Genomic DNA, 20027 nt, shown 5'->3' with positions numbered 1-20027 from the left:
TCACCTCCTACCTCTCAGCCCTCCCTATCCCTCTTCTCATCTTTTTTTTTCTTTAGCCATTCCCCATCTATTAAAGTGTGTTTTACTTTTTCTATTGTGAGAAAACATGCATGATGTTGTACATACATAATGTACTACATAATATACATAATAATACACATTTACCATTGTGATCATTAAGTGTGCAATTCAGTACATTCACATTGTTGTACAATCATCACCACCATCCATATCTGGAACCTTTGCATCTTTCCAAACAGAAACTCTAATCCATTAAACAGTAACTCCTCATTCCCCTCTCCCTCTGCCCCAGCTCCTGGAAACCACCATTCTACTGTCCATCTCAATGAATTTGACTACTCAAGGTACCTTAGGTAAGTGGAATTAGGACCTTCTTTTGAGAGCTATGATGAGCCACTGAAATGCAGCATAGGCACATCATGTTCCAACTTGTGTTTTAGAAAACTTTTCTTGACTGCAGTTCTGTGGAGCAAGATTGGCAGCAGAAGGCCAGGTAGGAGGTGGTGGCAGTTCTCCAGGGAAGAATGAAGGTGACCTGAGCTAGGCAAATGGTAATGCAGACTGTCAGTAAGTACATGGAAGTGGGACCAAAAGCTATTTAGAGGGTAGAATGGACAAAAGTGGATTCCCTTCTACTCGTAGACCAAAGAATCTGAAGATGCTAGCATGACAACAAAAAGTTCATTGCAAGTTTCTGAAGTTCCTAGGGTAATAGACAGTGAGCATGGAATGTCCAGTGAAAACCCACAACAGTTGCCAGAGAAGTGACGTGATGTAAAGGAAGGAGAATCTCAAATGTTGTCAGCTGACATGGGCCTTCTCATCTGTGTGACCGTGGAAAGTTACTTAACCTTTCTGATGCTCAGTATCCATTTTGGTGAATCAAGGCTAAGGATACCTGCACTCCTGAGTTGTGAGACACAAGGGAGAAAAAACATCATTGAATGTGTTCCAAATTAAGTGCTATGAAAATGCTACTTGTGAGAGCATATTATAAACAATCAATAAAAGGTAACTGGTACTCTAAGTTAGTATTTATGGAGAGCTGAAGAAAGAAATCTGGGCAATTTACAGTAGCTGGGTAAGCTCCACGGATCACATGGAACTACAGCTAGCTAGAGAAAATATGTAGAATTTAGCAAAGTGTGGGTTAAGGATGAGGAGTGAGCAAAGAAGGAACTATCAGGTAAAAGAACAGTAAAAAGGACGAGATGGAGACCCAGTTCATTCCTGAGCTACTAGTGGTGGAGAGTTATGCCAAGGAGCGTAGGGGATAAGGTAAAATATGCTGGATGTATCCAGAATAGGGAGGGCTTTCAAAACTATCCAAAGTGGTCAGTTGACATACAGTAAAATTCATAAAAATTATGGTCCCTAACATTATTATTATGCCCTGGGTTAGTAAACCACTAAAAAAAAAAAAAAAAAAAAAAAAAAAAGATTCCCAGTCTGGAAGAAGATTCCCAATCTGGAAATACTCAATGTTTGAATATGTCTGTTTGTTCTAGTTTCAAAGAAAGAATTAGGCCATTTCCTTCTGACAGGGTTTTGGGGCCTCTGGTAATTATCCTAATCTCTGTGACTTTTTTGCCCTGAGATAGGTGGGGATGAATAATGTAATTTAAACTAAAGCATTTTAGCATCTGCTTTTTCAAGAGAGCCCCAAATACCATAATTCTTCCCAAAATAAAATGCTTCAATAAAAAAAAAAAGAATGTAAATCAAGAAGAGGAGAAAAAACTCAAAATAGTAGATATCTGAGAGTAGAAGAATGTATTGCCACAAAGAAGGAACTTGGTTTCTAATGTCCAGTTTGCCACTTCTCTATATGATTCTGGGGAGGTTCTTTCTTCTTTTACTGCCTTGTTTCCTCAGGAAAACTTACTACTATGGAAAAGCTGTTAATCTGTCTAAAAGTGCTGTGATTTCTTCATGGGAAAGCTAAGGAGGAGAAAGGCAGGGAAGAGTAGATGTGGAGAAAAGAGTAAAGAAGCTTTATTAAAGAGTCCAAAAAATGGCCATGGCTTGCACCAAGGCTGTGAAGATAAAACGAGGGGAATTTAAAAAAAAAAAATCTATTTTAGAAGTAAACTCAACAGGATGTGTTGATGAATTACATTGATGTTGGAAGAAATGAAGGATGAATAATAATTGCTAGGCTTCTGGCTCTAGCAGATTAATGGAGGGTAGTTTTGTTTACTTAAGATGGGGAAAATAGGGAAAGGAATCAAATTAGGTGGGAAGGAAAATCAAGAGTTCAGTTTTGGATAGGATTAGTTTAAGGTGTCCATGAGACATTTCAAGGGGAACATCAAGTAGACAATTGGGAATAGAGATCTGACATTCAACAAACTGATAAACTTAAGAAAGATACAGATTGCATTTAAAGCCTGGGAATGAATGAACTTGGGTGTTGCTGGGGAGAGGGAGCTAAAGGAGAGAATGTATAGGAAAGTGAGAAAGATGGAGAACCAGAATGAGAGGGTAAAGAAAGAAAAAGATGGTAAAGGGGAGAGAGGTCAGTGAGCCATGGATGGAGACTGAGCCACTCCCACATTAGAAGTAGGATAGAGGGGCACCTGGGTGGCTCAGTCGGTTAAGCATCTGCCTTCAGCTCAGGTCATGATCCCAGGGTCCTGGGATCGAGCCCCACGTTGGGCTTCCTGCTCAGTGGGGAGTCTGCTTCTCCCTCCCCCCTCCACTCCTGCTCTCTCTCGCTATCTCTGTCTCTCTCTCTCAAATAAATAAATAAATAAAATCTTAAAAAAAAGAAAAAAAGAAGTGGGATAGAGCAGGAGGATGCTGGAAGGAAATGAAGAAATAGCCCAGAGGTAAGAGGAGAACCTGGACAGTGGTGAAGCACAGAAGCCACAACTGAGTCTTCATGGAGGGAGTGGTCCCCAGGGAGGCATGCCGAGAAAGGGAAAGTTAAGATAAAGATGGCTAAGTGTCCATAGGACAAAGTAAACACAAAAGAAAGAGCTAGATCTTAGAGTTAAGCAAAACAGATGGATGGAATGCCCTGCAATACAAGTTTTTGAGTCTTTAATAAGAAATAGTTTCATGAAAGTAGAGCAATAAAAGGATTTTAAAGAGTATTTCAGAGTGTTCATGAGTTACATGGTTGTGCTTTTGAATATGCAAATGAATTCCAAGTCTTGACTTTGTAGAGCAAGGCAAATTAGAAAACAAGACTTGGCATTACATTCAGATAGAATCTCATCAATCATGTGTTGGACATAAGGGTTTGGGTATCTGTTTCTCTGTCAGTGCCTTGTGCTCATGGAACCAAAAAAAGTAGAGTAATTTGGCATCATTTGATTTAATGAGATCCTATACAAATGAAGTACTATTCTGGCAATGCAGCCAGCCCACTGCAGTTGCTCTAGGGATAAGTATCTACAGAAGAGAAATTAATTATGTTCACTAGTTCCTAAGCCTCTGGAAACTGCTACATAACTCAGTAAAAGTGTAAACCTGCTGACCATGAAAAAGTCTTTTGAGAAATGACCTTTAAACAATAAAATCCAAAAGCAAAGATTTTTAATAGCAGCATGTCTCTAACTGGACTCATGAGTAAAATCACAACTTATACCATAACAAAAAGTGTAGAACGGTAGGCTAAAAAGACAAACCAGAATTTAAAGTCGTCTTGATAATATCTTACATTTTGGGGTGCTAAATATGTCCCAGACATGAGGGCTAAAAGCTTTACATGCATTCTGTTATTTAATCCTCTCAACGGTTCTATGAGTTATGTGTTGTTATTAAATCCATTTTATAGATAAGCCATTACACATGGAACATTAAATAGCTTGCCCAATGTTACAAAGCCTGTAAGTAATGTAGGTAAGAGTCCACCTGGGTTTGTCTGATCCCATATGAGGAGTCCTTAATATCTCTCTTCTATGAGGGTTTGGGAGTTTCTAGTTTTTTATCGTAACTGAAAATGTTTTGATTATAAAAGCTTATAGATTAATTCAGTACAGCTGGATACAGTTTGGAAAATTATGCTATGTTTTAGTGGAACAAATAGAAACATCCAATAATTTCACTTTGCACTCACTCTTCTTATTGAGAGGTGGAGTTTATTCCTTCCCTTGAATGTGAGTTGGCTCTCTGACTCTTTTGATGAGTCAAACGCAGTGAAAACAACACTATAACCTCCAAAGCAGAGCCCTACGAGATGGGCAGCTTCCCCCACTCTCATGAAGCACTTCGTCTTGGAAGCCAGCAGACTTCTACGTCCAACTACCTTATGACCATGATGGAAGGAGCCCAAGCTACATGGAGAAAGAAAGAGGCCAAAAGAGGAGCAATGAAGCTCCAGATATGAGAGTGAAGCTTTCTGGGACTTTCTGGTCCAGTCTAGCCACCTGCTAAACACAGCCAAGGAATGACCCAGCCAATGACATGGAGCAGGACCATCCTAAGGAGTCAACCTGAATTCCTAATTTATAGGATCCTGAGAAAAACAAATTGATTGTTTTGATCATTAAGTTTGGGTTATCTTGTAATGCAACAGTAGATAACATAAATTTAGTACGTATTTTCAAGAAGAAAAGCTAATAGAGAAGAACTTCATACTTTAGAACTAGATTTCTTCTGTTTGCTGTTTTATCACCATAGCAATGCATTAGTATAATATGCTATCTTACTTTTGAAAACATCTGAGGCAGTTTACAACGAGATACACAAAACAAGAGAGTTAAAATAAAAATACAAGATTAAAACCAAACTTAGCAACTGAAGTTATTTCTACAGATTTGTCTAATTTGTTCACTGAAATTTACCTTTAAATTTAGCTTTGAGTTTCCTGGCAACTGAGGCAAACCTGTGGGATTATATCATGCTAAATGTGATTTGTTTCAGAAAAGAAAAAATCTTTAACCTACAGCTAAATTATAAGAGCAATTTATTATGTGGATCCCCTCACAGGGAACAGTAAAAGATAGAAGAGACAATGACTTCAAAAGCAATGCCATTTGGAATATAAATGTGTCTCAGACTTAAAATCTTCGCATCTGCCTCTGTTTAAAACAAATAAAATTTTAAAAAAGCAATAAAATTGAAAGGACTTTTGTGTTTTTAGTGTTAACTCCTCTCCTCTCCCCCTTAGATTAGCATTTCATAATTTCCTTTTTGTTTCAATAAGGGTTTATTGATAACACTCCAGGAGCCAAGCTCTGAGGACATCATTGTAAGCAAGAGAGAGCACAAGCCCCAGCCCCAGCCCCAAAGAGATCATAGTCTAGGAGGATATTAATTAATGTTAAGGACATTTATTAAAAAGCTATAATAATATGTGATTACAGATTGACAGGTGTCATAAAAAAAAGTACAGGAAGCTACAAAGAGTATATAACAGGGATATGATATCAGAGTTCCTGGGGTTAGGGTAGGATGGCAATAGGAAGGAAAATATACATTCTTATATTTGCATTTCTATCATAATGCCTGACACACGCAAGTGCTAAATTAATATTGGTTGTTAATGATAAGAAACCTACACACACCCTGAAGTGTGAGTTTCAACACTAAATGTGAACCTGTTATTTAGAAGATAATGACTTTAGGAAGGAAGGCATTGTTAGAAATGTTCATTGCTCTGATTTTTGGAAAAGAATAAAATGTATAACACAAGAGCTAATTGTTAAGATGTGGAGGGGTGCCTGGGTGGCTCAGTCGTTAAGCATCTGCCTTCGGCTCAGGTCATGATCCCAGGGTCCTGGGATCGAGCCCCGCATCGGGCTCCCTGCTCGGCAGGAAGCCTGCTTCTCCCTCTCCCTCTCCCCACTGCTTGTGTTCCCTCTCTCGCTGTGTCTCTCTCTGTCAAATAAATAAATAAAATCTTAAAAAAAAAAAAGATATGGGATGAAAAAATAATTACACATTCTGGAATTCTATCTGATTGAGATTAAGTCTGAAGAGTTACTCTCAAATGCCTGATTTAAAGCATTCATTTCATGCTAGAAGACTAATTATTAGCAATGGTTTCACCATCTTATTACTGGCAATGTGAGAAGGTGTGGGCCCTTTTATGGAAAAGTTGACTAATGGACAAATAAATTAGATATGACTGCTTTGCCAAAGCTGATAACTAAGGCCCTGTATACAATAACTGCCAGGTCCTAGTTCTTATGTAACACTTAATCTTTGAGGTCAAGTAGTGGAAAGAGAAAGCAGTTATATTGATATTCTTCGGAGAAATTCATTTACACATGGTTATTATTTAGTTGTAAGCTCTTAAATGCTATATTAGACATTCCATCAGCCATCTAGCTCCTCAAGGCTTATTACATAAAAACTTAGCAGCAATATTTTTCCAGTTAGAACTCTCTTCCCACTTCTACCACATTACCATCTTTAAAACAATTAAGATATTTTTGGCTGCCAAACCTCTGTCTCACCTGATATTCTCCAGTGTTAATAGATTTTCTGCAAGATTTTGTTTCCCAGAACTTACTCATAATTTTAATAAAGCAAAAATTTCTACTTTAGAACCCATTCTATTGGGGATGTTCCATTGCAGATGTAAATGAGGTTTCAATGGTAAGGAAAAACTTCTGTTATAAGTTGTATTATGCCTCCCCCACATTTGTATATTAAAGTCCTAACCCCAGAAACTCAGAATGTATTTGGAGATAGGATCTTTATAGAGGTAATCAAGTTAAAAGGAGGTGGGTGCTAATGAGGTGTGACTGGTGTCCTTATCAAGGTCCTTATAAGAAGGGGAAATTTGGACTGATACATACAGAAGGAAGAGGATATAAGGATACAGGGAAAAGGGGCGCCTGGGTGGCGTAGTCCATTAAGCATCCAACTCCTGGTTTCGGCTAGGGTCATGATCTCAGGATCCTGGGATCCAGCCCTGTGTTGGGCTCCACACTCAGTGGGGAGTCTGCTTGAAATTCTCTCTCCTTTTTCTTCTCCCTCTGCCCCTCCCCACACTCGCTCCTGCTCTTTCTCTCTCTAAAATAAATAAATAAATCTTAAGAGGAAAAAAAAAAAAGATGCAGGGAGAAGAAAGATGGCCATCTACAAGCCAAGGAGAGAGGCCTGGAAGGAAATCCTTCCCTCCCTGCCTCAGAAGGAACCAACCCTACTGACACCTTGATCTCGATTTTCAGCCTCCAGAGCTGTGAGGCAATCAATTTCTGTGACTTAAGCCATCCAGTTTGTCATTTTGTTATGGCAGCCTTAAAAAACTGGCACAACCCTTATTTCCCTGTGAAAATCAAAGATAGTTTTTAGATACTTTCTTACTTCTCACCTAAAGATGGATTAGAGATTCTGTAACTTCCCTCCATGAACGCAGTGTCATCAATGTCTTTGATATCTCTTAACTCCTTAAGCTTTATTATTCCATTAAACATAGTCTTTGGTAAATCATTAATATTTCCACTCACCTGTTCTTTTACATCATAGTACAATTGATGTAAAAGACATGAGTATTCCTACATCAAACCCTCTAACTTGTTACAAATTTTTTTTAATTATTAACATCTAGTATTATAAAAATGCCAAACTAATCATCAAAATAGAACCCAGGTTAGAGGTTATTGCTCAAATCTAGTCTCTGCCAAGCCTAACTAAACAAAAATGCATTGCATTACCTGCTTTAGAGTACATTTATTCATTAAGGCATAAGCTTCTAAGTCTTTCACACTTTTATTTGTTGGCATGCAAACAGCACTACTTAGAAGCAGTGGAAATCATGCCAAGATTTTCTTTAATTCTTACCTCCTCTCTTTATCAATACCCTCTCTATTTAATCAGGTAATTATATTACAATTACACATGACACCTCCTCCCCAAGCCCCTTGATTAAATTATCTTTATTGATTCATTAAACATATCTGTTGACTGTCTACTATGTACCAGATACTCTGAGCTGTGAACAAGATAAACATGATCTCTGCCCTCAGGGAGTTTATATTCCAGGTTTAGAGAAACTCTATGAGACTAGAGAGTTCATTTTCACTGTATTTATTTTTAGACCACCTCTTCACCATTGTGCTACTTAGCCTTACCTCAATCTTTTTAACCACCCTAAAAGCTATATACGCATAGTTTTCTGTCTTGTAAAACTTTTTCTGTGATATAACCCAAATTAGTACTGGTCCAGAAAGATTCCGGATTCAAAGGAAATTTGATCACTTTTCAGCAAGATCATTGGAAAAGATTATAGTTGTGACTAATAAACACTGAAAATATATATTATTATTTATTTTTAATTCTCAAACTATTAACTTTAATTTTTTTCCTCAGTATATTTTAATGTTGGTCCCACATGGACTTGAACCTTAAAATGTTTTAACTATTTAGGGACACATTTTGCCTCGCTATTTCTAGAAATTAAAATCTTGATCTGTGGTGATCTTTCATCCTGGCTGAGCTCACTGTAACAGACTCGGAAATGGAAAGATATTCCTGTAGCCATGTTGGGTTAGAGGAACGAGAGTTCTTGGTTTTCTATGGGATGTGAATCCAGGAATATTTCACGTTAGGCTTTTGTCTCTTTTACTTTGATGTGAACTTACCCTTTAGAGATGAGAGAGAGGGTGCAAGGAAAGAAGAAGAAGAAGGAGGAGGAGGAGGAGAAGGAGAAGGAGAGGAGAAGGAGGAAGGGGAGGAGGAGGAGGGGTGAAGGGAAAGGGAAGGGAGGGAGGGGAAGGGGGAGGAGGAGTGGGTGGAAGGGGAAAGAGAGAAGAAGAGGAGAAGACCACATGGTCAATTGTTTCCCCAAGCAAATGGCATTTTGGGTGAATGCCCTGACCTAGGAAGGGAAAATAGATCAAGGTGACCCCAATGCTATAAAAATAGCTAAGTGGACTCTTCCAGAAAAATATCACAGCAGGCTCTGTAAAGCAATTAGAGTAATATTTTGGCATCTTGCACTACCAAGGGGAAGATTCTCCTACCGCCCTAGTTACAGCCTTGATTTTCATTTTCCTTTGTTGTAAATACTTAGGAAATCATTTTAGAAGGCTGCAAAGCAATAGGATGAGAGTAAACAAACTATAACAAATGCTGGAGCAGCTGCAGGAGGAAGCCAGAGAGCACCTAACGTGCCTGCTCTGCTTTTCCTATTGTCCTCCCCCCACCTCACTCTCCTCTTCCACCCACACAGAATTGTGTAAAATGTGCCACCTAACTCTACAGTCTGCCAGGGAAATCTGGCCACTTGCTGGTGGGCCGGCCCTTAGACCAAGGACCAGGGTACATCCCTGCAACCGCCTTCTCGTTGCTGGGCCAGGAGGAGGTCCTGAGAAAGGCCGGGGCAGTCTGCCCAGCAGGAAGGACGTGGATCTCCAGGGAGGCTGTGCATATCCCTTCAGTTAAAGCTCTTTGGGGAAACCGCTTGCCCTGTGAACTTAATTTTCGTAAACCCCATGGAAAGAATAAAGGTCCTTATTGCGGTGTTGGTGAGAAGTCAGTGAGTCCACACTCAGACGAGCTGACAAGCTGGGATCTGAGGCTCTAGTCAGTCAGCGGGCAGGTGAAGGCATCTCCCTGGTAAGTCAGGAGTCTTCTCCTTATCTGCCAATGTTAAGGATGCTGGTATTTACTATTTAACTTTTTGGACTTACTGCTGAAACTTAAAATGGGTGTGCATTAAAAAAAAAAAAAAATGGCACTTTAAAAATCTGCCTCCACAGTATTTCTTCCAGTGAACTATCTTTAGCTTGACCTAAATTACTAATTAAATTTTTCTACGCATCCAATTCTCCTCCAGTTCTTCCCTTTATGTTTTTATAATCAGACCTCTTCAGATGGGGACATGCGTTTCAATGGCTGCCCACCCCCATTTTAGTTTTGCTTATCTTGCGAAGCATTTGCAGATTATCAAATATGGGTGAGCTCAGAATATTTCTTACTCCAGTGTTATATATGGCACCAGCACGTTAGCACTAATTCTTTAAAAAACGAAACTTTCAAGGAACTCTGCTACACTTTCCACTCAAAATATTTCCCAAGCACTGTAGCAGAGTGAAAGCCTAACTAGCATAGGGCTTTCTCGAGGACGGCCAGGGTGCCAAAACATGGACTCCATGAGAATGGCACCTGTCCCGCATTCTGCAGCAGTGCAGACTCACTCCCCGGCACAGCCACGCCCAGCAAGTCCAACCTGCCCCTGCTCCAGGCCAACCCCCCAGGGACCTAGTGGTCAAAGTGGAAAAAACAACTTGAGTTCCAGTTCTTCTTCACACTCAGTGGCTCTTAAAACCACATGGAAAAATGAGGAGAAATGATAACTGGAAAGATGTTTTTTTAAAATTCTAGGTGGGAGAATACATAACGCAAATACTATATAATATTAAAGTCAGATTTATATTAGTGTACAATAAAAGGGATTAGTCAATCTTACTACATCTGTCTCGATTGACCCAACAGGAAAAGCATTACAGAAAAGAGGTTGTGGACTGGACACTGCAGCAGCAAACAAGATGAGGTCCAGTTTCCCTGGGGACCTGCCAGCTATTAAGCATAGTGACAACTTGTCCTTGCACCCAACTTAAGTTATTTTTCAAAGTCTTCATTTATTTATAATCCATATCCAAACAGAGAGGAGATTAAAATGCATTAGACTTTTAAGTCATTAATCTGTTTCAAGAAAGAAAAACGAGGAGGAAAAGGACAAGACAATGACTTAGGGACAAGTTAACATAAGGATTCATTCATTCATTTGGTATATACTTTCATTTAACAAATTTGGTTTGACAAGTAAGGGATATAGGGAACAAGGTCATGGGTTCTTTGTCCTTAAGGACCTTCCTGCCCTGTGAGAGCTACAGGTGAGTCAACAGTCCCAACGTCCCTGTGCTGGGTGAGCAGGACCACGTGCTAAGCTGCTGGAGCACACACAAGAGGGACTCAAACAACTCAGATTTTAGCTGCCTCTGAAGAAAGCACAGTAGAAGCCAATAGAGTCTCCACTATGGTTCCAGGAAGTATGATCAAATATATCTCGGAGACCTCAGATTTGTCGGAAAGCATTCCTCCTACCCTTGGAAGTCACTTGGAAAATGTTAAGTCTCCATAGCTGTGGCCAAAAGCTCCCCACAAAATCCTCTCTGGATCATCCTCACAGTAGTTTCCAATGGGGAGAGCCAACCCAGAAGCAGTGTTAGCATCATGGCACCACACTCCAGAGATGCCAATGGAAAGATTGGTGGGACTAGAGCTGACCTCCTGAGTTTGAATTCTGCTACCCCTCTTAATAGCACTATGGCCTTGAACCAGGTACTTAACCTCTTTGAAGCTCCGTGTCCTTGGCTGTCAGATGGGCATAATCGAGTGATTCTGAGTATTACACTAGTAACAGTGCCTGACTCTTAGTAAAAGCTCAATAAATGTTAGCCCTCTGGGAAGACGTGGAGTGTTTCACATAGGAAGAGGATCTTTGTTATCATTCCAATTCAATGCTTTAAGTAGACATAATAGAACAGTAAAGGGAAATGCATGTAAAGGAATGTTGTTAATGGAACAGTGGTGGAGAACAACCACTTCAGAGGAGCTAAATTTCCCCCCTCAGCTCTGCCAGGGTAAACATCATTACCAGGCTGAAAGCCTTTGCTTTGTTCCCTGACATTTTTAGAGAAAGGAGGAAGCTAGGGCAGTCATACCTCTTCACTTCTCCTCTGACCATGCTGGACTGGTTAACGCCAACAGGCCCAGGGTGAACAGTGCTTAAGGCTATGGACTCTGGAGCCAAGCACTTTGATCCAAACCCTGATTCTGCTGCTAACTGGCCGTGTGCCCTAAGACTACTTCCTCCACCTCCGTACCCCTCAGTTTCTTCATCTGTGAAATTGGGATAACAATAGTATCTACCTTGGGATTTTTGTGAGAATTTACATATGTAAGCATAGTTAAGCCTCTGAGAACAGTGCCCAGCAAAGTTGGTGTTGTATAAGTGACAGTGATTATAAAATCTGTTATTATTAAAGAACAATACAATATAAGGAATTGTTCAAATGTACAAAATCATGAAATACTGAGTCAAGACCAAAGTGTCTTGTCAAAGTTGGTGGTCATTAGGCAGTTAATTCTATGAAGACAAGAGCTGGATTTTGTTCCTACTCTCTTTGTTAAGAAAACGAATAGACAAGGCATGAAGCCTGAACTAGTTAGAGGGTATGATGAGGAGGAAAGCACACTAGATTTGGAAGTGAAAACCCTACATGTGAGCAGCGCTTAGCCCCATTCTAATCTGAGCAGGTGTCTTGACCTTCCTGATACTGTCTCCTCATCATTAAAAACAGGGAGGTCAATGAGAGCGTTTCTAAGGTTCACTCCAAATCCAAAATTCTATGTTGCTAGGTAGCCTTTGAAATTTTACAGAAGACAATATAATTATGGCTATCGAAGTCTTTCTTATGTACCTAGGATTATCAAGTTGAAGACAATGCCATTTGTTTGTGTTTTCTGAGTCATAATGCAAGAATCTGAACTATGAACAGATCTTTAAATCCATAAAGATAATCCATGGATTATCTTTAGCACAATTGATAACTTTTAAACCTCTCCGATTGTGAGAATAAAACTGATAAGGACATCTTTCCATCCATTTTAAGTGAATTTTTACAGACTCTGAGAATAAAACATAATCCAAAGGCATCTAATGCTAATTTATCATTAACACAGAGAGATTGAAAGTAGAACTCTTGTGGAGTTTAGCTTAGCAATTCTCAACTAAATGAAATTAAGCTGATTTAGTTGAGCCTTTGAGACATGAGAGTGGAAAGCATAAGTCCAAAGGATTTGGGGGAATAGCACCAAGACTGCCTGTCTTCAGACTGTGGGCTGGAAACGAGCTTTGAGAGGTCTGTCTGCTGAGGATCAGCTGCCTTCGTAGGTTTGATACATTGGGTAGAGACACAAAGATTTCACTTGGAAAAAATAAAAAGATTCTGTGGTGGAAAATAAAAAGAAAAAAAATAGGTGGGAGGATGATTTGAAATCAAAAGTCTGGACTAAGAACACAGGCTATGGGTTAAACAAAGTTTAAATTTTAGCTCTGCTACTTTTTAGCTACGTGACCTTGGGCTGGTTGTTTAATCTCCCTGAGCCACACTTTGCACATTTAATAATTTCTCTTACTTCATAGGGTTTCTGTGAGGATTAAATGAGATCATACATGTAAAGTATTTGGCCCTCAACCTCTAGAACATAGGAAGCGCTCGATAAATGGTGGCTATACTTACTCTCCTAAATGAACGGCGGGGCAGGTCATCAATATTCCCCTCTGGTGAGCTGCTTGGTGCTCCCTTTGGAATGCCTCAGAGTTGTCAGAAGCACTCTTCAAGCCTTCTGCAATCACAGTTTGGGTCCAAACCTCAGTCTTTCTCATGAGCCCTAAAATACCTATGGGTTTTTTTTCCCCCAAGATCTATTCATGGTTTTATGTGGGCACTGGACAAAGGCTCACTTTGTAAGACTGCCCATCTAGGTTAAAAATAAATATGCAGAAATGTGTGGAACTTCAACAATAGAATATAAGGAAAATAGATTATTCTTAGCTGAAAACAAAGACATTCTAGTAACTGAATGTGTATGTAAATACATAAAAAAAGGCTGGAAATTATGAACACCAACATGGTAGCAACGGTTACGTCTGGGGAAGATTGGGGAAGAGGTGGGATTTACCTTGGCATTGTCTTAATGTTTTATACATTTATTTGCATGTTGGTTGTATAATTAAAAAGTAAACAAACAAACAAACAAACAAAAAACCCAAAACCAAACAAACAAAAGAGCAAAGCCCAAAGCAAAAGTCATGGTACAAAATGAAATGAACTTTTGGAACAGAGAACTTGTATACCAGTAGACAAGAATCAAGGAATTTATCTTTGGGTCTGTCCATGACTTACAAAGTCACATTCTGCTGATTTTGCTGTCCTTGAGGAGTAAGGAGACCAGTAGAGGGATTTCTGATTCTATCTCCAGCACCTGATAAACCCAGGTTAAAAGGCAGTTGAAGCTGCCAGCCAGAAAATCTTGGTACAGACCTCTTTCTCTCTGCCAAATAGATAAAACCCTGGCTAGTTCTTTGCAAGATTCAAGGTCAACAGAGGTGCCAACTGAAGACGATGGGTAAATTATGCTTTTAAGCAGAAAGAAACCAGATGGTAAATTATATGTCTGTTAGTACATTTTGATAGTAAAGAAAATAGGTGACAACTTAAAAAAAAATTCTACTTGACAGCTACTTGGTTGATAAAAAAATGCCTAACTGAGGAGTTTTAAAATATCACCCTCGTTCCCCTCCCACCAATACCACTAAACAAATTCATTAATTCAAAGAGAGTAAAGAGTTTAAGCACTGAATTATGGGCTATGAAATTTTTTTTTTTATTATTAGCAACACATTTGTTTCCTGCTGGAGATTAGTTTTCACAAAGGGCCCATTCCTTGGAAAGAAACATTTTGGCTACCGGGAAAACCAAGAAACACTGCAGAGCTCTGAGAAGTTGCACTGACTTGCTTTGGTTCAGCCTGCAGTCTCCACTTGTGAGGGATCTCCAGGAGCAGCATGAAGGACAGGGTGGTTTTGCCTTGGTTTTAATGCAGATGTTTTGGCCCATGGACTTGAGGGACCGTTGTGCTTTATTGATGAGATGAGACAGTCAAAGGGAGCCTATGCCTGCCCTCTAGCTGGGCCTGACTTACTGCTTCCAGAGCTGCCTTTCCAGCTTGCCCATTTGGTGCAGGGTGGTGGTCTGGTCCAGTGTGTAATTCATTGTGTTCCGCTGATGGGTTAAGTGAAGGGCTGTGCGTCAGGCACAGCACAGAAAGGACCTGAATGAAGGGCGGGAAGAATGAATGGAGAGAGCCATTTTGATGGCATTGCCCTAGGGGATTAAATAGGACAGGGCATCTGGGGGCTGAAGGAAGGTTCTGTTGCTTAGGAAACTCTCCATAAGAGTGTCAGTCATCAGTCCCTTAACCATCATACATTTCTTACCTCCCACTTGTGTATAAATCTGCAGGTTTATGCAGACCACCAGCGTGACTATTACAATGCATTCGGTTTATGGTGAAACACACAAAAAAAGACCTTTCCCTTTTTTTTGCTCGTTTATAAGCAAAGTGATGTTAACACCCTGAATGGAAGAACAAGGAATTGAAGGAATGAATATATACAGCAGCATAACCCCATCTTGTCACTTGGATTCAGACTATCCGCTGTTCTCTCGAAAAGAAAGGCAGTCATACCAAGCAACATTGAGGCAACTTGAAACAGAGAATTTAAAATGCTGGATTCCATCATTTCTGCAAAAGGTCATTCTAGTCCTTTGCTATTTTTACCATAGACAGAGACTCCGCATGTTATTGGCTGAATGGATTTGGGAAGACGAAGCTGTGGCTTCTAATGAAGATGGCAATAAGGCACTTGAGACAGAGTCAACGGAAGGTGTGGGAAAAGTTGAACCCTTCAAAGATAAGAGAGAGGAGAGCTACTGAATTAGTCCCTGACTAAATTACTAGCCATCACTGTACCCCGGGCCAATTCTCTGACACTGCCTGTCATCTTGTGGCTTTGAGAAATTCCCATTCCAGGCTCAAACCCTCTCTAAGGCAGCCCAGCCCACCCCCATCCTGGGAAAGCAACTGTTCCAAGGCGCCCCCACCCACAAATTTGCATCAAGACAGGTATAATTCCCAGCTGGACCAGGGCTTCCAGAAGCTCGCCTTTCCTTCGGGGTTCTGCAAGACAACCTTAGGCTTACCCCAGGCCAGCAATCAAAAGCATTTCAGAGAAGAGCAGAAAACAAAAGAAACAAACAAAACCTGTCCTTACCCGCTTCTTAAAAAATTGGAAGGCTGAGCATTTCTTGACTGGGAATCCATTCATGTCTTTGTTTACCATTTTCCACGGTAGGGAGTTCACAGTTATAGATCCAGGGTGGCACCGCCTGGTGAGCGCAGCGGGTCCCCGGCTGCCCTCCCGGACACAGCGACGACGGAGCGGGATGGAGAACCTAGCGGGGCTCCGGGCTTCACTCACACATGCTGCAGCAACCTCTCCCCACTCTCAGTTGCCACGGCCAGTGGCTTTGCTCTTCCCATCGCTGCTCCGAAACGCGGGCATCGGCGCGGCCGGCCCCGCAGGCTGCGGCGGATCCCGGGGAGATGCTCTGCGGCTGGCGAGCCGGAGAGGGGCACCCCCTGCGCGCCCCCAGCTACCTGGCGGCTCTGCGGCGGGCGCGCGGGGCCCGCCGCCCGGCTCCAGGTGATGCGCGGCTGGAGGCTGCTCCGGAGGAGAGCTGTTTTTGATCGTGCAAGTTCCAGTGGGAGCTGTAGTTAAGCAGCTGAGAGGAGTAAGAAAGAGCAGAAGCCGAGGGAGGGAGGGAGGGAGGGAGAGCAGCGCCAGAGAGGCAGAGGGAGAGAGAAAGCGCTGCTGGAGACGCAGCGATTCAGGAATATCTGAGCAGCCCGCGGAGGGAAGGCACCGGCTCAGGACGCACTGAAAAGCAGTTGACAACCCCTTGGGAGGGCTACTTTAATAGCGTGTTTCTTTTCTTTTTGTTGTTAGGACCATTTAAATCGGTTTCCTATGAAATGCAGACCGTTTTTGTTTTATGCTCATTGGCATTCTTTTGATACGTATTCCTGAATATAGTAAGTCTCTCAATGGAAATTTAATCAAATTCATTCCCGATCTGTCCAAATGGGGAGAAAAATGAAATAAGGTGCAAGCGTAGGTAGAACAATGGAGGCTCTCATACTAACTACATAGAACCTCTTCTAGTGTCCTCTCCCCACTTGTCATCATAGAGTGGGCAACAGTGAAAGTAATTGCCCTTTTCCCTAAAGAAGGCTGTTAAAAAAGAACACAATGGACATATACAAAGTGTCTTATGGTAAAACACACAAAGAGCATTACCAAAAAGTATTACTGAAACCATTTGATGGAAAGGAAGCCCTGATGAATGAGAGGAAAGCCTTTACCTATCAAGTGGAAATCTACCCCGAAATCCTTATCCATGTCATTCTTTGCATACTAAATTCATTTTTAAAACACCACTTAATTTGTGTGGCCTATTTTCCCATCTTTACTCTTTAATGTTGATATTTTATGGAGACTTCTAAACAATGAGAGTTGATAGGTAAATGGAGAGAGCAAAGAAAAGAAACTTGGCATCTGATCTGGCCTGCTAGCACGTCCCTGTGTGGCTTTCTGCCAGTCACCTGACCTCATGGTGCCTCTCAGACAGTGCCTCATCCAGGACATGGAGGCAACTGCTCATTCATTCCTTTCTTCCTTTACTCATTCACTTATTTAGTCATTCACTTGTTTGCTGTGTCATTCCATGTATCCATCAAATCAAATCCAAATGTACCAAGTGTCCCCAGGACGCAGAGCCTTTTCATAGTCACGAGGGAGTATAATCGATAAATAAGTAGGCACTTGCCTACTTGATAAAACGAATGGCCAGCTCATTAAAAACAATATACCTAGAAGAGAAACATACAGGTCAGTTGGGAAGAGATGCATTGATTTCATTGAATTGGAGTATAAATCTCTGTAGCTGGACTAGGTTTCTTTGGGAAATGACAGTGCAATCTGATTTGCTAAATGCTTTGAGATTTCCAAAAGAAAAACGCCACACAACCAAATGATGGCATTATGACTGAGAGAAAATAAACCATTCATTTTGGAGAGATACGTTAAGTTGTCCAAGATGCAAAGATATGTTATTTAATCTACAACATCGATCAGTTTTGTGGTTCTTCTAAAGAGTTCATTTAAAATTCCGGTAGTTCAGGGGCGCCTGGGTGGCTCAGCCATTAATCGTCTGCCTTCGGCTCAGGTCATGACCTCAGGGCCCTGGGATCGAGCCCCGCATCGGGCTCCCTGCTCCGTGGGAAGCCTGCTTCTCCCTCTCCCACTCCCCTTGCTTGTGTTCCCTCTCTTGCTGTGTCTCTCTCTGTCAAATAAATAAAATCTTAAAATAAATAAATAAATAAATAAAATTCCGGTAGTTCAAAGAGTATTTTTGAGGATTGTAGAAATGTTCCCTACCATGATTCTGATAGTAGTTTTATGACTATGCATTTGTCAAAAGTCATCAAACTTTATATATGAAAGAGGAAGAACATTTTGCTGTATGTAAGTTATAGTTCAATAAACCTGATTTTTAAAAAGCATGACCATCCAAATTATTTCCTGTTCTTCACCTTTCCTCTCTCCTGAAAGCATTTGAACAGATACTTATTATTGAGTTTGAGGGATACCTAGAAGGAGCTCTCTAAGGATCCTGTGGGAAAGGGATGCTAGGGGCTTGCCTTGGTTCCCCACTGGCCTAGCATGCATACTGGTTTTAAGTGCCCTGTATGTTTACTTGGGGTAAAGAGGGGATGCTAATAGAAACTATGGGGGAAGAGGTAAAGGTAAAGTTAAATCCTCTCCCTCCTCCCCACTCTACGCCATCCCCTGGAGATGTTGCCACTGTGTCTGAGTCTATGCTAATCCTTTGGAAGAGTCTTTGAATACAAATATCAATAGTTTCTGTCTCTAAGGAAGTTACAGCCTAGTGGAGAAATATACACTGCGGTAAGAATGAATCGTTGAACACTGTATCAGAAAGGAATGAGGTACTGTATGTTGGCTAATTGAACATAATAATAATAAAAGAAGAAGAATACCTTTAGCTACAGCTATACCGACATTATCCCCACCTTGGTTTGGAGGGTGGCGAAGTGACTTAGAGTGGGTAGGGGAGGCCCGGGAAGTGTTTTTTCAAAGGGAGAATGTTAGTGCAAAGTGTTAAAGAAAGAGTAGAAGCTGACCAGATGAAGAAGGAGAAGAAGCACAGGGCAGGGGTTCTGGCCGGATCAGGAAGTCTATTACTTTGGACCATATTTTGGTCACTGCAACAAATAGAGAAATGTATTAAGTCTGTTAGGTCAACACTGCGTTGGCTCCTCAGGGAAAAGAAGGCATTTCTCATCTCACTCTTACCTCTATTTTTATAAAATCACCTGCAGGTAGGCCCAGAGTGACCACCATGTACTAAACGTCTCCTTTGCCAGGCTTCTTACCACTTACCACGTAGCACAGACTACTGCTTATGGCAAAAAGGAAAATAAGGATTCTTTAAACATCCTGTTTGCACATAAACTTGCTTTATTAATTTAATTAACTTATTTACTTACCTGCTTTTCTCATTAAGCATGCTTATTCATTTTTGTAGCCCCAACACAATGTGGAGTGCCTGGACCATGCTTGGCAGTCAATGAATGGTTTTCAAATAAATCAAATAAAAAACTGTGAAAAGCTAACATCAGTGACCCTGGCACAGACCGTCTGTGGGAATCGCTAAACACCTTTGAGATTCTGAAACAATTAAGTGAATTCCCATCATAACCAGTGTACTGAGCTCTAGTAAGAACAAAGGACCCGCGGTTGTCACCATTTCTTCTTTAAGCCTCAGTGACATCACGACCCTGGGATGACACATCTCTTTATGGAAAACTCTAATGTTGAAAAGAATCCCTTGAAACTCTATTTGCTTTTGTGCAGTATGTTCACTTTTTTTCTCCCAACAATATTGTTTGAACTATAACACAAAAAATAAAATAAAGTAGCTGGGTAGAACTGATGACTCATCCATACGGGAGGTGGAGAGAGTGCTTAGTGGATATGGAAGGTATGGTGACCTCCGTGTGACCTTGAACAAGTCCCTTCAGTTCAATGAGCCTCAATATTCTCATCTGTAAAATACTACTATAAAACGCATCCCATTTACCTCGTAAAGCAATTGTCAGTACCAAATTATATGTGAAAAGGCCTTGCAAAACAATAAATAACTCTACATTTTTATTTTACTAAAACAAGAAGCATATACTGTTGCAATACTTTTTTAGAAAGCTTATCTTTCCATAGATTAAAGTGTTTTTTGTGATACATTTAGTCATCAAATGGAATGTGATTTTTTTTTTTCCTATAGCAACCTGGAAGACACAAAAGATAATAAACAATAAAATATCTGTCT

At 40.7% G+C, this 20027-nt stretch overlaps 1 protein-coding gene across 1 annotated transcript in view; it reads right to left on the bottom strand.

The window, feature by feature from the left end:
• SGK1 (serum/glucocorticoid regulated kinase 1) overlaps positions 1–16316 on the bottom strand; it is a 109502-nt gene extending 93186 nt beyond the window's left edge. Inside the window, exon 1 of the mRNA XM_036097438.2 lies at positions 15830–16316. Within this exon, the coding sequence (XP_035953331.1) occupies positions 15830–15898 (69 nt within the window). The 5' untranslated portion in view covers positions 15899–16316. The remainder of the gene's footprint in view (positions 1–15829) is intronic.
• Positions 16317–20027: the final 3711 nt, after the last annotated feature.

The sequence above is a fragment of the Halichoerus grypus genome, chromosome 9, assembly GCF_964656455.1.
Source record: "Halichoerus grypus chromosome 9, mHalGry1.hap1.1, whole genome shotgun sequence".
Lineage (NCBI taxonomy): Eukaryota > Metazoa > Chordata > Mammalia > Carnivora > Phocidae > Halichoerus > Halichoerus grypus.
The sequence above is the reverse complement of the archived record's forward strand: the minus strand, read 5'-3'. Positions and strand labels throughout refer to the sequence as shown.